The sequence below is a fragment of the Bombina bombina genome, chromosome 2 (genome assembly GCF_027579735.1).
Source record: "Bombina bombina isolate aBomBom1 chromosome 2, aBomBom1.pri, whole genome shotgun sequence".
NCBI classification, from domain to species: domain Eukaryota; kingdom Metazoa; phylum Chordata; class Amphibia; order Anura; family Bombinatoridae; genus Bombina; species Bombina bombina.
In genome coordinates, this window is record NC_069500.1 from 415,330,808 (window position 1) to 415,348,458 (window position 17,651).

Below are 17,651 nucleotides of genomic sequence, written 5' to 3' on the forward strand. Positions count from 1 at the left end.
TGTACTTTAGCTTTGGTATTGGTATCCCATAAGTAATGGATGATCCGTGGACTGGATACACTTAACAAGAGAAAACATAATTTATGCTTACCTGATAAATTTATTTCTCTTGTGGTGTATCCAGTCCACGGCCCGCCCTGTCACTTTAAGGCAGGTAATTTTTCCATTAAACTACAGTCACCACTGTACCCTATGGTTTTCCTTTCTCTGCATGTTTTCGGTCGAATGACTGGTAATGGCAGTTAGGGGAGGAGCTATATAGCAGCGCTGCTGGGTGAATCCTCTTGCACTTCCTGTTGGGGAGGAGTTAATATCCCATAAGTAATGGATGATCCGTGGACTGGATACACCACAAGAGAAATAAATTTATCAGGTAAGCATAAATTATGTTTTTACTTCCTGTCACAACCTCACAAGAGGGCTGTGGTCTCTACAGTAAGACAAAGCAATAGTTTTTATTTTTTAAGTGTTGCTAGAAGATAGTTAGTTTATTGCCTAGGTTCAGTAGAGGTCTTTTGTTGCAAACATCATGTGACCATAAAACCTAAGTTTTCATTGTTTTTTATATTTAAATTTGTTTCATTTTATGTTTACTTTGATTTAATAATTTTGTTTCTACTAAAGGAGCGCTGTTTTGTATCACTTTAAAAAAGCAAGCTGATTTAAAATTAAATTTACTATAAACATTTGCATGTCATGTAAGGGTTGTGACTTTATTTTTGTTCTAGCCTTTAATAACTATTTAAAATATTGTAGTTTATTTAAATTAAATGTTATTTATTTTTTTTACTCCCCCCACCCCTCTAAAAATCTTATTTCAGTTGAAAAAAATATTAAAAGCCTATATGGTAAGTACATTTGTTACTTATTTTTAAAATGTTCTCCTCAGAGGAAGAGAAAGCACGTAAAGATCCATCTTATCATCTAAAAAATGCCAACATGGAGACCCGGGAAACTCTTAACGAGCTGTACAAAGAGTTTAAAGGGGATGAGATATTGGCAGCCACCATGAAAGGACCAGAGAAAAAAGCAACAGACAAGCTGAATGCGGTGAGTGTTATCTGGTAGATGAGTTGACACTATTGTGTGTTCCATCTTCCTCTTCATCATTATATGAAATGCTTTTTGCAGAAACACATCTGACCCTCTAAATTGTGGAGTCTATAAACCATTTCCATAGATACCAGCCAGTAGTTTCATTCTTTCTTTTTTCTGACTTTCTTTTTGATTTTGAGAAGTAAAGGGTGGCAATAAAAAGATTTTTCTCTGTAGAAGATACACATACACACACACACCACACACATACACACACTATACATGCATGAACACACGCCCTACACACCACGCGCACACACGCACTCACACATACATACACACTACACACCACACACACACACACATATACGCGCACAATATGCACATCAACTGCCTTGCATAATCTTTACACAACCTGCTTGTGTTTTGTGATTTCAGTCTAATATAGTTTTTGTTTGTTTTTTTGTTTGTTTTTTTAAAGGCACATTATTCAACAGGTGCAGTGAGTGCTTCCTTCACGTCTACAGCCATGACCCCTGAGACCACCCATGAGGCTGGTAAGTTTATCACATTGTGATTAGTCAGAGAGTTTATTCCTTCCATAAGGCAGGGAGAGCCAACAACTTCATTCCTTACTGTTGGGAAATACAACACCTGGCCACCAGGAGGAGACAAACACCCCAGCCAAAGGCTTAAATATCCCTCCCACTTCCCCTATCCCCCAGTCATTCTTTGCCTTTTGTCACTATAGGAAGTGGCAGAGAAGTGTCAGAAGATTTGAATATTCCTGTTATGGGTATGTTCGCTTTAAGAATGGACTGGAGTTTTTAAGTAATCATGTCAACCTCTCATTGAGAGTACTGGTGAAAGGTAGAGTCTGGAGATGCAGGGAAAGTTTTTCTGCGAACCCATCCAGACTATCGCCTAATAGCTCCTGAGCAATCAGTGTTGATGAGTTTCACTGCTTGCTGTTACACACTCAAGTCCATGTCAGAAACGTTGCTGCAAGACTGTCACGCTTGAGAGGTTGTGCGTGTTCCACAGCATGGATCCTGGAGGTAACACCATTTTTCATATACACTTTTGTACAGGGTCACAGTGTGGCTCCTTTATGCCTCAATAGGATCAAGGGTTAATATCTCCTTTAGGTAGATTATTTGAACAGCAAGGGGTTATTTATTACTGCTTTAATGTGAGAGTTTTTGGGCTCATAGACACTGCTTTTGGCTTAGAACAAACAGGTTTCACTTTTGTTTTTGTGTGTTGCGCAGCTCATAATAGCTTAGCGCCTTTTTCATAGCATGGGAAGTCCTGTTCTACGCACCACGTGACCGAGTGCGGTCTTTTAATTTTCCTACGATCTTGCTACGAACGTCACTCCTAAGGAGAGCGTTGCACTGTTAGCTGTCTGGGTCTAGGTGGGTTTATAATCCATTGGGATTATAAAGATGCTGTTTTTTTAAAAAAAGTGTTTACTTTTTGTCTGTCCTTCTGTGAATATATCTTAGCTATGGAGGACTCTGATATTACATTAGAAGGTTCCCCTCCTTCTGTACTGATTAATAATTCCTGTTTATATTGTGAGGAGGCAGTGGTTTGCCCGCCTGCTCAATTTTGTTCCATTTGCCTAAGCACTGTTTTAAAGTCTAAGAAGGGAGACAAGCGCTAATTGCCCCTCTGAGCCGTCTACCTCTCAGGAATCTGTGTCCCGAGAGATTATTACCCTTTCTACACTACCCGCTACACATGCATTTCCCCGTGGCTCAACTAATCATCTATCTGTAGAGGTTTTCTTTCCGTCTGACTTTACCTCGCAGTTACAATTGGCGGTGTCTGCGGCACTGAGTGCCTTACCTCGCTCTAGCAAATGTAAGAGAAAGGTTAAACATAGTTCTCCTGACCTAGAGTCATCTAAATATTTGTTGGATTTAGCTACTATGTCCCAGCTATCCGAGCATGAGTTAACCTCTGTAGCCAGTTAAGATGGCGAACATTATTAGTAACAAATGGGAAAGAATTGGATTTTCCTTTTCCCCCTTGTCTACTTTAAAAAAAATGATTCCCGGTCCCTGACTCTCAATTGGACTTGTGGGGCTCCATCCCTAAGGTGGATGGTGCTGTTTCTATGCTGGCTAAGCGTACTACTATCCCTCTGGAGGATAGTTCTTCTTTTAAAAGGGCCTATGGATAAGAAAATGGAGACATTTCTGAAAAAGATGTTTCAACATACAGGGTTTTTATTTCAACCTGCAGCAGCTGTAGCCGCGGTTGCTGGAGCAGCTACCTACTGGTCGGAGCTCATTGAAGTGGAGACTCCCCTCGAGGATATTCAGGAGAGAATTAAGGCCCTAAAAATTGCTAACTCCTTCATCTGTGACGCGAATATGCATATTATTCGCCTAAATGCAAAGGCTTCTGGATTTGCGGTCCTAGACCGCCGGGCTTTCTGGTTGAAGTCTTGGTATGCAGATATGACTTCTAAATCCAGACTCCTTTCTCTTCCTTTCAAGGGGAAAATTTTATTTGGTCCAGGGGGCTGGACTTCATTATTTCTACGGTTACCGGAGGGGAAGGTGCCTCCCTACGCAAGATAAGAAAAATAGGCCTAAGGAACGGCAATCGTCTTATTTTCGTTCCTTTTGTTGTGACAAATCACAATGACAACAATCCTCCAAGTCGGAGCAGCCCAAAAGTAGTTGGAAGCCAGCTCAGTCCTGGAATAAGTCCAAACAGACTAAGAAGCCTGCTGAGAACAAATCGGCATAAAGGGGCAGCCCCCGATCGTGGATCGGATCAAGTAGGGGGCAGACTGTCTTTTTTTTTTAGATGCTTGGTTCCAGGATGTACAGGATCCTTGGGTCCTGGAGGTTGTATCTCAAGGATACGGTATAGGATTCCAGTTTCATCCGCCTGGTCAGATTTCTACTCTCCAGTCTGTCTACAAGACCAGAAAAGAGGGGTGCCTTCTTAGGTTGCGTACGGGATATCTCATCTGTAGGAGTAATTGTCCCACTACCTACAGCAGAAAGAGGTTTGTGGTTTTATTCAAACCTTTTCGTGGTTCCAAAGAAGGAGGGAACTTTTCATCCAATTCTGGACCTAAAGTGCCTAAACAAGTTTCTGAGTGTTCCCTCTTTCAAGATGGACACAATACGGTCAATCCTTCCTCTGGTTCAGGAAGGACAGTTTATGACCACCATAGACCTGAAGGATGCATACCTTCCTGAGTTTTGCCTTTCTGGACCAGCACTTCCAGTTCATAGCTCTTCCGTTTGGCCTAGCTACTGCTCCAAGGATATTTACGAAGGTTCTGGGGGCTCTTCTAGCCGTTGCCAGAACACGAGGTATTGCAGCAACGCCTTACCTTGATGATATCTTGGTGCAGGCACTTTCTTTTCGTCTAGCAGAAGAACATTCGGGGTCCCTTCTCAATTTTCTATCACATGGATGAAAGATAAACTTGGAAAAGAGTTCTCTTACTCCAAGTACAAAGGTGAATTTCCTGGGGACAATAATAGACTCTATATCCATGAGAATATTCCTCACAGACCAAAGACGTTGCAAGCTAACTTCTGCATGTCTTGCCCTCCAGGCCTCCTTGAGACCCTCAGTGGCTCAGTCTATGGAGGTGGTTGGACTCATGGTGTCCTGTATGGACATCATTCCTTTTGCCAGATTCCGTCTTAGACCCTAACAACTATGCATGCTGAGAAAATGGAACGGCAACCATTCAGATCTGTCTCAGCAGATTATGCTGGACAACCTGTCGAGAGACTTGTGCTCTTGGTGGCTCTGTCCAGATCATCTGTCTCAAGGCACGTGCTTCTTGAGACCTGGGAGATTGTGACTACAGACACAATCCTTTCAGGCTGGGGAGCCATTTGGGGTGCCAAGAAGGCACAAGGACTGTGGACTCAGGATGAGTCCTCCCTTCTGATCAATACATTGGAACTCCAGGCAATCTTCAATGCCTTGAAGGCTTGGCCCCTTCGGGGTTCGTCCCAGTTTATCAGATTCCAGACAGAAATATATCCTCAGTTGCCTACATCAACCATCAGGGGGAGCTAGAAGTTCCTTGGCGATGAGAGAAGTATCTTAGATACTACAGTGGGCTGAGACTCACAGATGTACGCTGTCAGCCATCCACATTTCGGGTGTGGACAACTAGGTAACGGACTTCCTCAGCAGGCAATACTTTCACCCAGGGGAATGGCCTCTCAACCCCGAGGTGTTTGTAGAATATGCAGCGAGTGGGGGACGCCGGAGATAGATCTCATGGCATCCCGCCTCATTACCAAGCTACCCAGGTACGGGTCGAGGGATCCTCAGGCGGAATTGATGGAGCCCTAGCAGTACCATGGATATTCAGACTCATATACTTTTTTCCTCCATTACTGTTTCTCCCTTGTGTGGTAGCCCGCATCAAGCAGGAGCGAGCATCAGTGATTTTGATTGCTCCATCATGGCCGCGAAGGACATGGTTTGCGGATCTGGTGGGGATGTCCTCATCTCCTCAGTGGAGGTTACCTTGTTGCAGAGATCTGCTGATACAGGATCCCTTTGTTCATCTAAATCTAGATTATCTAAAGCTTACTGCGTGGAACGCTTAGTCAAGAGAGGGTTCTCTGAGAGTGGTATCGATACTCTGTGGTTCAAGCTTGTAAGCCAGTTACTCGTCCTATCTACCATAAAGTGTGGAGGACTTACTTGTACTGGTGTGAGGAGCGTGTTTTTTCCTGGCATAAGGTTAAGGGTGCCAGAATTTTATCTTTTCTCCAGGATGGACTGGAGAAGGGTCTATCTGCTAGTTCCCTAAAGGGACAGATATCGGCCCTGTCGGTGTTACTGCACAAGAGATTGGCTGAGCTTCTGGATGTGCAGTCCTTTCTTAAGGCTCTGACTAGGATCTAATCCGAATGCATTCATTTTTTATCCAATGACATTTTTGAGGTAAAAATTTTACCATTGTGTTAATGTTGGACTTTTTTTTTCTCAAATTAAACTCCAAAATTTTATTAACAGATATACAATACACACTATGTGAAATGAAGTTATCGACTAATAGATATTCATTTTTTATTTTGAGATCACCTGTTGGACTCCTATTGGTCTTTGCACAAATGACAACTTCCATTTTTTTAATTACAAGTGTATATAATGTTGCTTGTTGTATCTTTTTGTATCCGCTTTTTGCCTGAAGAAATGACCAGTGTTTGGTCAAGAAACGTGTTGCCTTGTAACAATAAAGCGTTTACATTTTTTTATTATTGGAAGTTGTCTTTGAACTGATTGCCAAAAAAACCCTGTCTGCAACCTTTTGGTCCCGATATCGAGAGCCGTGCAATGAGTCACCACAGCGGGAGACCAAACCAGAGGCATTCCCTTCAGTGCACTAGCCACTGTTAAGTGCTAGCCTGCTATCCTGCACCGGTCATAACACGGTGCCTATATATCTGGTGAGCATATATATCTCCCTGTCTACCAACCTTACACACGGAACATATTACACTATGAGGCGCCCTCTTTTTGTTCTTTTCATTCTCTCAGTTCGTCCCACACACCGGGTCTTAGAGGAGCTGCCTTTCTGTCCCACTGAAGGATTTCAGCCATCACCCAGAACTTTATGTTGTATGGGAATATCGAAGAAAGCTTTTGTTTGAAGTCACGATTGGTAAAACTTTGGAACATTACAACATTTGTTTTATTTTCACATTGTCAGCGTGCCTCTTGAGGTTCCCCTCTGGAACTCTCCCTTTAGGATCAGACCTGTGTTTAAATCTGGGGCTCTGCCTTGGAGCCTAAATCTTGTTCTTAGTGTTTTGCAGCAGGCTCCGTTTGAGCCTATGCATACTGTTGACATTTAATTTATCTTGAAAGGTTCTTTTTTTGCTGGCTATTGCCTCTGCGCGCAGAGTTTCTGAGATTTCTGCTTTACATTGTGACTCTCCTTATCTTGTTTTCCATGCTGATAAGGCTGTTTTATGTACTAAATTAGGGTTCCTTCCTAAGGTGGTGTCGGACCGTAACATTAATCAAGAAATTGTTGTTCCTTCCTTGTGTCCTAATCCTTCTTCAGCTAAGGGACGCTTGCTTCACAATCTGGATATGGTTCGTGCCTTGAAGTTCTATCTTCAGGCTACTAAGGAATTCAGACAATCTTCCTCTTTGTAATTTATACAGTGAAGTGTAAGGAGCAGAAGGCTATTACGACTTCCCTATCTTTCTGGTTGAGGAGTGTGATCCGCTTAGCTTATGAGACAGCGGGACGACAGCCTCCTGAGAGGTTAACGGCTCATTCCACTAGAGCAGTGACTTCCTCCTGGGCTTTTAAGAACGAAGCCTCTATGGATCAGATTTGTAAGGCGGCTACCTCCTTCTTACACAGTTTTTCTAAATTTTACATGCTTGATGTGTTTGCTTCGCCTGAAGCAGCTTTCGGGAGAAAAGTTTTGCAGGCTGTGGTGCCCTCAGAATAGGGTCCACCTCCTTTTTTTGTTCCCTTCCGTTATTCATTGAGTGTCCTCTGGAGCTTTGGTATAGTTTTCCCAACAGTAAGGAATGAAGTCGTGGACTCTCCCTGCCTTATGGAAGGAAAACATAATTTATGCTTACCAGATAAATTCCTTTCCTTCCTGGCAAGGAGAGTCCACAGCCCCGCCCGTAATTTATTTTTTGTTGGGCGGCTCCCTTTTTATATTATTTCTTCTGGCACCTTTATACCCTAATGTTTCTCCTACTTTTCCTTGTTCCTCGGCAGAATGACTGGGGGATAGGGGAAGTGGGAGGGATATTTAAGCCTTTGGCTGGGGTGTCTTTGCCTCCTCCTGGTGGCCAGGTGTTGTGTTTCCCAACAGTAAGGAATGAAGTTGTGAACTCTCCCTGCCAGTAAGGAAAGGAATTTATCTGGGGAGCATAAATTATGTTTTTGCTTTGTGATCCAGTCTATCTATAGCTATACCTTCCAGTGCTACCATCACATGGAAATGAATAGATAACTCTATTTATTGTGTCAATCTGCAGGGGGACATTCTCTTACTGTCCTGACTGCTTATTAGTGAACATGCACCTTTCGTGTTTTTGCAGCTGCCATAGCAGATGACACTGTGCGTTATCAGTATGTTAAGAAGAAGGGCTATGTACGCTTGCACACTAACAAAGGAGACCTCAATCTGGAATTGTATTGCGACAAGGTGGGTATTGCCTGCTTGACTGAACCTTCCTTTACTATTGTGTGTTTAAGGGTTACTTTATTCAAGTACAGTTTATTATGTTGATAGTATTGAGGCTGGTGAAACAGTAATTAAGGGATTTTAACTTCTTTATTGCCACTTAGGACTGCAACACCTTGCAGAGTCATGTGGTATAGCGTTATTTGGCAAGCAAATGGTTAAAATATATTTTTAGTGCTTTAATGCATGTTATTGCTTTCAGGTAAATGGTAGTAAACAATGTACAATTGCCAGGGTCTTAGATTAAGCCATTTGACAGGGTTTCTTTACCTTTAATTCTCTCTCAAACAGCACAGATAGCATAGCTGCCATAGCAACTCCTTATCAGCTCCCAGGATTTATTCCCATTACTGTGGCAACAGAATGAGGGTGTGGCTTACAGCATTTGATTGAGGGGGTGGAGAAGAGAATGTGAAGTGTTAAATATTTAAAGAACTACTGACCCATTTAAACTGATGTTGCAGGGACAGCAGCATCACAAGTGTTCTGTATCTTGAATGCATGCAAAAGACAGATCTGTTGGAAGATTTTGGTGTGTTTCTCTTTTTTAGATTTAGTATATGATCTGGATATATTGTGTGATTCAGATCCGTTTAGATTCTCCTCTAATTGATTGATATTTAAAGAAAAAAAAAACATTGTTTAAATATCTACTTAGAATTTTCAAATTATATTAATTTTCATTTTTAAATTCCTTAGAATGTTACATGAATCCACTTCTATGGTTTTACTTCCCTTTTTCCTTTATGTCACTGTTATTTGAGCATCACTTCTTTTTCTTGATAATATATATTTGTTTATAAAGTCTAATCTTCTGCATCCATTTCTACTATGCAATGAATGTATTAACCCTTTCTTCTAGATCCCAAAAACTTGTGAGAATTTCATCAAGCTCTGTAAGAAGAATTATTACGATGGGACCATCTTCCACCGTTCCATTCGTAACTTTGTGGTAAGCATCCATAATTCTTAAACAATCTGTGTTACAGCCATGGACTCAGGTGTTATGTTAGAGGGTGATAGGCTGCCTGCCTGAGGAGAAGGTGTAATCGAAAGTTGTTTTTGTTGTTGTTGGGTTTTTTGTTGTTGTTTTTAAATACAGTGATTGTTACTTTCCTTTCAGATCCAAGGAGGAGATCCCACAGGCACTGGGACAGGTATGATGGTTTTAATAACATTGGTATGTTATCCAGTCAATTACAAAAGCTTTTAAGGCAATTCCAGTTTATCTGAAAACCAGATTTCACAGGGTTTTTTTTTTTTTTAAATAAACATCACACTACAAAAATCCACCTGAGAACCCCTACCAACAGTATTCCAATCTGTAAGAAAACCCTTATTGCACAGGTTTTTATCATTCATCTAATTCAGCTATGTATGTTGGCCTGTTACAGAAAGTTATTTCATACATGTTCAGTTTACATTTGAAAAAACATAAATCAGAAAAAGTTTATTAAAGTTTTGGTAAAGTTTATAAGATTTACCAAACTAAAATAGAATCATCTATATGTTCACTTCTAATTTGCACTTAAGTGTTTGGACACAAATTGATCATTGCTCCTGTCATGAACTGAAAGGCAGGTGTTTTTCCTTAACAACCTTAGGCAGTCATAATTGTTTATTCAATTAGCTTCCAGTTTTCACACTTTACATTGTATGTTTCACTTCAGTGTAGGTCTGTGGAAAAAACTGTGCCAAAGAGCTCAAGGACAGCCCTTTTCTTTTAGTTTTAATGAGTTTATTCAATCCAAGTGTGATATTACACTTATTGCATATGTAATTTGGAAGGCTTAATTAGTTTAATTTGTAACAGTCTCAGAAATCCTCCTAATCTGAATACAACACTTTGTGCTGCTTCAAACTGTAATGGATTGGAATTTGGGGGGGGGCAGCATCTAGTTTTTTTTAGATATTGCCTCTGCTTATAATACATTTTGATTATTTATTTTAGGTGGGGAGTCGTATTGGGGAAAGCCCTTTAAAGATGAGATTAAGCCCAATTTGTCACATACGGGACGTGGTGTTCTCAGTATGGCCAACACTGGGCCTAATACAAACAAGTCTCAGTTGTAAGTGATGTATCAGAGTTTACTTATTCTCTGTTGATTCACATGAGCAAGTGTCTAACTCTGTAATCTTGTCCTCCTGCAGCTTCATTACCTTCCGTTCTTGTGCGTATCTAGACAAGAAGCATACAGTGTTTGGAAAGTAAGTCATAGAAATATTTGCCAGGATAGCACTTTCTCCTTAACAGCAATATTTTTCTTGTTGTATCTTAACTTTTCATTTCTGTTTTCATTCCCTCTGTAGAGTGGTTGGTGGTTTTGACACACTGACAGCAATGGAGAACGTGGAAACTGATCACAAGACAGATCGACCTAAGGTACAAGTCTGCACATTTCCTGGTACCAACTACATACAGTCTGTTTTTTTCTTTACTACTTTACTCATCTATATGCTTTTCTGCAGGAGGATATCCGTATAGAGAGTACCACAGTTTTTGTAGATCCGTATGACGAGGCTGATACACAGGTAAGAACCTGTACTCTAGTTAACCAGTACAAATACATTACTGCACAGGCTAAATCTTTTTACAGGAAACCAACATTTGTGTGCATAAAGTAATATTCAAAGATTATTCCAGGAGTATATAGCTTATAGTAGCAACAAGATAGATTGCTGTAGATCCAATTTTTTTTATTATTATTTCTTTTTATGGAGAGATATATATGCATGCAGGACAAACATTATAGAAACCAGTTTAGCGTAAAGGGCATCAATAAAAAACTGTAATGCACAAATCACCTAACGGACATAAGAATTCTAGCGGATTATCTGTAATGCACAAATCACCTAACAGACATAAGAATTCTAGCGGATTATCTGTAATGCACACGTCACCTGCCACAATGTACTGGTGACTCTACAGCTCTCTCTTTCATTAAATAAAAGAACAACCCCATCCTTACTGGAATGGTGCAACCTAGTCACCCATCCTATCACTCAGTAATATTATACTGTAGCAAGTTAGGTAAACTTGATGCAATTACAATGATTGCATTTTATTGGGACAGCTGGAAAACATGAGAATATCACCCTTTTCATGTTTCCCACCCAGTTCCTACCTAAACCCTTGGTATATGGCGGTGTTGCTGGAGCTTAGAGCGATGGCCTTGCTCTTTTTATTGAAAGTGGTTCCGGATGTAGCACAGCTGCAACACTTCATATGTTACTTTTACAATGTTTAAAGAGGTTTGTCCTATCATCCTTTTTCTTCTTTTACTCTTTCCCTCTGCTCCCCTCTCCTCTTCCTCCTTCCTTCATTTCTCTCTCTTCATTACAAGCTACTTTGTGCTGTTTGATAGTTCCGTAATTCGCCTCCTGTTTTTCTATTTTATCTCCACTGTTTTGGTTTATACCCATTCATAGTTTAATAATCGTTATTCAACTTTACTTTGTAAATATATGTACATTAGTTGGTTTACACCAATCTTCATTCAGACTTGTATCTTTAAACCTTTTTCAAAATAACTAATACATGAAAAACAAAACATAGAGGAAACGTAGCTATGGAAAATATGACACTCTCTGCAGAATGGAAACAAACAAATATTACAAAACTGATATCTCTCCTGAGAGAGAGTAAATCATTCACAAACTTTTTTGTCTAGTTAGATTAAAAGCCAAGTGTTAGACACTCATGTGGTAGCCACCTTTCTCACATTACAGTAGTTACTAGATGTGTGCATGCAGCAGTTTCGTTCACTGCCGAATGTGGAAGAAGGCGGCCCTTTGGGCTCTTTTCGGAGCCAGATGTATTCTTGTTAAAGTGCACATATCTAGTAGTTAACCCAAGATAATCTTAGCCCTCAGATAATACCACAAATAAAATATTTCAGTTAACATATTTCTACAGGAAATACTACAAATAATAATTATTAAAGGTGTCTATGGAAGAAGTGTGCAAATAAGTAAAAAAAATCTGTACACACCCATGTAATTTAATACATTTTGTCAACAGTACTCAAATGGTGTGAGTAATCTAAAATATGAATATAAATGACATATTTCATGTCCCAATAGAGTCCATAGAACAACTTCCAATCTCTTTTCTCCAACATAGGTGTGTCCGGTCCACGGCGTCATCCTTACTTGTGGGATATTCTCTTCCCCAACAGGAAATGGCAAAGAGCCCAGCAAAGCTGGTCACATGATCCCTCCTAGGCTCCGCCTACCCCAGTCATTCTCTTTGCCGTTGCACAGGCAACATCTCCACGGAGATGGTTAAGAGTTTTTTGGTGTTTAAATGTAGTTTTTATTCTTCAATCAAGAGTTTGTTATTTTAAAATAGTGCTGGTATCTACTATTTACTCTGAAACAGAAAAGAGATGAAGATTTCTGTTTGTAAGAGGAAGATGATTTTAGCAACCGTTACTAAAATCGATGGCTGTTTCCACACAGGACTGTTGAGATGAATTAACTTCAGTTGGGGGAAACAGTGGGCAGACTTTGCTGCTTGAGGTATGACACATTTCTAACAAGACTTGGTAATGCTGGAAGCTGTCATTTTCCCTATGGGAACCGGTAAGCCATTTTCTTAGTTTAGTATAAGAATAAAGGGCTTCACAAGGGCTTTAAAGACTGGTAGACATTTTTCTGGGCTAAAACGATTACTTTATAAGTATTTTTAGTGGATTATAACTATAAATAGTTCTTTTAATCTTGGGGATGTATTAAAAAAACGGCAGGCACTGTATTGGACACCTTTTTCACTGGGGGCCTTTTCTAGTCATAGACAGAGCCTCATTTTCGCGCCACTAATGCGCAGTTGTTTTTGGAAAGCAAGGCATGCAGATGCATGTGTGAGGAGCTAAGAACCACTGAAAAAGCTTATTGAAGGCGTCATTTGGTATCGTATTCCCCTCTGGGCTTGGTTGGGTCTCAGCAAAGCAGATACCAGGGACTGTATAGGGGTTAAATGTAAAAACGGCTCCGGTTCCGTTATTTTAAGAGTTAAAGCTTTCAAATTTGGTGTGCAATACTTTTAAGGCTTTAAGACACTGTGGTGAAATTTTGGTGAATTTTGAACAATTCCTTCATTCTTTTTCACATATTCAGTAATAAAGTGTGTTCAGTTTAAAATTTAAAGTGACAGTAACGGTTTTATTTTAAAACGTTTTTTGTGCTTTGTTATCAAGTTTATGCCTGTTAACATGTCTGAACCATCAGATAGACGATGTTCTGTATGTTTGAAAGCCAAGGTTCCTCCCCATTTAAATATATGTGATGAATGTGACATAGTGTCCAAACAAAGTAGGGACAATGATGCCACTGATAATGATGTTGCCCAAGATGATTCCTCAAGCGAGGGGAGTAAGCATGGTACTGCATCATCCCCTTCTGTGTCTACACCAGTCTTGCCCACACAAGAGGTCCCTAGTACATCTAGTGCGCCAATCCTTCTTACTATGCAACAATTAACGGCTGTAATGGATAATTCTATTAAAAACATTTTGTCCAAAATGCCCACTTATCAGAGAAAGCGCGATTGCTCTGTTTTAGATACTGAAGAGCATGAGGACGCTGATGATAATGGTTCTGACATACCCTCACACCAATCTGAAGGGGCCAGGAGGGAGGTTTTGTCTGAGGGAGAAATTTCAGATTCAGGAAAAATTTCTCAACAAGCTGAACCTGATGTTATGACTTTTAAATTTAAATTAGAACATCTCCGCGCTCTGCTTAAGGAGGTGTTATCTACTCTGGATGATTGTGACAATTTGGTCATTCCAGAGAAATTATGTAAGATGGACAAGTTCCTAGAGGTCCCGGTGCCCCCCGATGCTTTTCCTATACCCAAGCGGGTGGCGGACATTGTAAATAAGGAATGGGAAAGGCCCGGCATACCTTTTGTTCCTCCCCCTATATTTAAGAAATTATTTCCTATGGTCGACCCCAGAAAGGACTTATGGCAGACAGTCCCCAAGGTCGAGGGGGCGGTTTCTACTCTAAACAAACGCACTACTATCCCTATAGAAGATAGTTGTGCTTTCAAAGATCCTATGGATAAAAAATTAGAGGGTTTGCTTAAAAAGATGTTTGTTCAGCAAGGTTACCTTCTACAACCAATTTCATGCATTGTTCCTGTCACTACAGCAGCGTGTTTCTGGTTCGAAGAACTAGAAAAGTCGCTCAATAAAGAATCTTCGTATGAGGAGGTTATGGACAGAGTTCAAGCACTTAAATTGGCTAACTCTTTTATCTTAGACGCCACTTTGCAATTAGCTAGATTAGCGGTGAAAAATTCAGGTTTTGCTATTGTGGCGCGCAGAGCGCTTTGGCTAAAGTCTTGGTCAGCGGATGTGTCCTCCAAGAACAAATTGCTTAACATCCCTTTCAAGGGTAAAACGCTGTTTGGCCCTGACTTGAAAGAGATTATTTCAGACATCACTGGGGGAAAGGGCCACGCCCTTCCTCAGGATAGGTCTTTTAAGGCTAAAAATAAGCCAAATTTTCGTCCCTTTCGCAGAAACGGACCAGCCTCAAATTCTACACCCTCTAAGCAAGAGGGTAATAGTTCTCAAACCAAACCAGCCTGGAGACCGATGCAAGGCTGGAACAAGGGTAAGCAGGCCAAGAAACCTGCCACTGCTACTAAAACAGCATGAAGTGTTGGCCCCCGATCCGGGACCGGATCTGGTGGGGGGCAGACTCTCTCTCTTTGCTCAGGCTTGGGCAAGAGATGTTCAGGATCCTTGGGCACTAGAAATAGTTTCTCAAGGTTATCTCCTGGAATTCAAGGAACTACCCCCAAGGGGGAGGTTCCACAGGTCTCAATTGTCTTCAAACCAAATAAAAAGACAGGCATTCTTACATTGTGTAGAAGACCTGTTAAGAATGGGAGTGATTCATCCTGTTCCATTAGGAGAACAAGGGATGGGGTTTTACTAAAATCTGTTCATAGTTCCCAAAAAAGAAGGAACATTCAGACCAATTTTAGATCTCAAGATTCTAAACAAATTTCTCAGGGTTCCATCGTTCAAGATGGAAACCATTCGAACAATTCCTCCTACCATCCAGGAAGGTCAATTCATGACCACAGTGGATTTAAAGGATGCGTATCTACATATTCCTATCCACAAGGAACATCATCGGTTCCTAAGGTTCGCCTTTCTGGACAAGCATTACCAGTTTGTGGCACTTCCATTCGGATTAGCCACTGCTCCAAGGATTTTCACAAAGGTACTAGGGTCCCTTCTAGCGGTGCTAAGACCAAGGGGCATTGCAGTAGTACCTTACTTGGACGACATTCTGATTCAAGCGTCGTCTCTGTCAAAAGCAAAGGCTCATACGGACATTGTCCTAGCCTTTCTCAGATCTCACGGGTGGAAAGTGAACATAGAAAAAAGTTCTCTGTCCCCGTCAACAAGAGTTCCCTTCTTGGGAACAATAATAGACTCCTTAGAAATGAAGATTTTTCTGACAGAGGCCAGAAAGTCAAAACTTCTAAGCTCTTGTCAAGTACTTCATTCTGTTCTTCTTCCTTCCATAGCGCAGTGCATGGAAGTAATAGGTTTGATGGTTGCGGCAATGGACATAGTTCCTTTTGCACGAATTCATCTAAGACCATTACAACTGTGCATGCTCAGACAGTGGAATGGGGATTATACAGACTTGTCTCCGACGATCCAAGTAGATCAAAGAACCAGAGATTCACTCCGTTGGTGGCTGAACCTGGACAACCTGTCACAGGGAATGAGCTTCCGCAGACCAGAGTGGGTCATTGTCACGACCGACGCCAGTCTGGTGGGCTGGGGCGCGGTCTGGTAACCCCTGAAAGCTCAGGGTCTATGGTCTCGGGAAGAATCTCTTCTCCCGATAAACATTCTGGAACTGAGAGCGATATTCAATGCTCTCAAAGCTTGGCCTCAACTAGCAAAGGCCAAATTCATAAGGTTTCAATCAGACAACATGACGACTGTTGCATATATCAACCAAAATAATTAAATGGGCGGAGAATCACTCCTGCCACTTGTCTACAATCCACATCCCAGGAGTGGAAAATTGGGAAGCGGATTTTCTGAGTCGTCAGACTTTACATCCGGGGGAGTGGGAACTCCATCCGGAAATCTTTGCTCAAATAACTCAATTATGGGGCATTCCAGACATGGACCTGATGGCGTCTCGTCAGAACTTCAAGGTTCCTTGCTACGGGTCCAGATCCAGGGATCCCAAGGCGACTTTAGTAGATGCACTGATAGCGCCTTGGACCTTCAACCTAGCTTATGTATTCCCACCGTTTCCTCTCATTCCCAGGCTGGTAGCCAGGATCAATCAGGAGAGGGCTTCTGTGATCTTGATAGCTCCTGCGTGGCCACGCAGAACTTGGTATGCAGACCTGGTGAATATGTCATCGGCTCCACCATGGAAGCTACCTTTGAGACAGGACCTTCTTGTTCAAGGTCCATTCGAACATCCGAATCTGGCTTCACTCCAACTGACTGCTTGGAGATTGAACGCTTGATTTTATAAAAGCGTGGGTTTTCAGATTCTGTCATTGATACTCTTATCCAGGCTAGAAAGCCTGTAACTAGGAAAATTTACCATAAAATATGGAAAAAATATATCTGTTGGTGTGAATCTAAAGGATTCCCATGGAACAAGATAAAAATTCCTAAGATTCTATCCTTTCTACAAGAGGGTTTGGAGAAAGGATTATCTGCAAATTCTTTGAAGGGACAGATTTCTGCTTTATCTGTTTTACTTCACAAAAAGCTGGCGACTGTGCCAGATGTTCAAGCTTTTGTTCAGGCTCTGGTTAGAATCAAGCCTGTTTACAAACCTTTGACTCCTCCTTGGAGTCTCAATTTAGTTCTTTCAGTTCTTCAAGGGGTTCCGTTTGAACCCTTACATTCCGTAGATATTAAGTTACTATCTTGGAAAGTTTTGTTTTTGTTTGCAATTTCTTCTGCTAAAAGAGTTTCAGAGTTATCTGCTCTGCAGTGTTCTCCTCCTTATCTGGTGTTCCATGCAGATAAGGTGGTTTTGCGTACTAAACCTGGTTTTCTTCCGAAAGTTGTTTCTAACAAAAACATTAACCAGGAGATAGTTGTGCCTTCTTTGTGTCCGAATCCAGTTTCAAAGAAGGAACGTTTGTTACACAATTTGGATGTAGTTCGTGCTCTAAAATTCTATTTAGAGGCTACGAAGGATTTCAGACAAACATCTTCTTTGTTTGTTGTTTATTCTGGTAAAAGGAGAGGTCAAAAAGCAACTTCTACCTCTCTCTCTTTTTGGCTTAAAAGCATCATCCGATTGGCTTATGAGACTGCCGGACGGCAGCCTCCTGAAAGAATCACAGCTCACTCCACTAGGGCTGTGGCTTCC

General features: G+C 41.1%; 1 protein-coding gene across 1 annotated transcript in view; it reads left to right on the plus strand.

Annotated features, from left to right (window-relative positions):
* Positions 1-17,651, plus strand: part of PPIL2 (peptidylprolyl isomerase like 2) — a 294,121-nt gene that overhangs the window by 259,316 nt on the left and 17,154 nt on the right. The window contains exons 10-18 of the mRNA XM_053701935.1: positions 890-1,050; positions 1,517-1,592; positions 8,119-8,225; positions 9,127-9,216; positions 9,388-9,421; positions 10,216-10,333; positions 10,416-10,472; positions 10,575-10,647; positions 10,734-10,796. Coding sequence (XP_053557910.1) covers positions 890-1,050; positions 1,517-1,592; positions 8,119-8,225; positions 9,127-9,216; positions 9,388-9,421; positions 10,216-10,333; positions 10,416-10,472; positions 10,575-10,647; positions 10,734-10,796 — 779 coding nt within the window. The remainder of the gene's footprint in view (positions 1-889; positions 1,051-1,516; positions 1,593-8,118; positions 8,226-9,126; positions 9,217-9,387; positions 9,422-10,215; positions 10,334-10,415; positions 10,473-10,574; positions 10,648-10,733; positions 10,797-17,651) is intronic.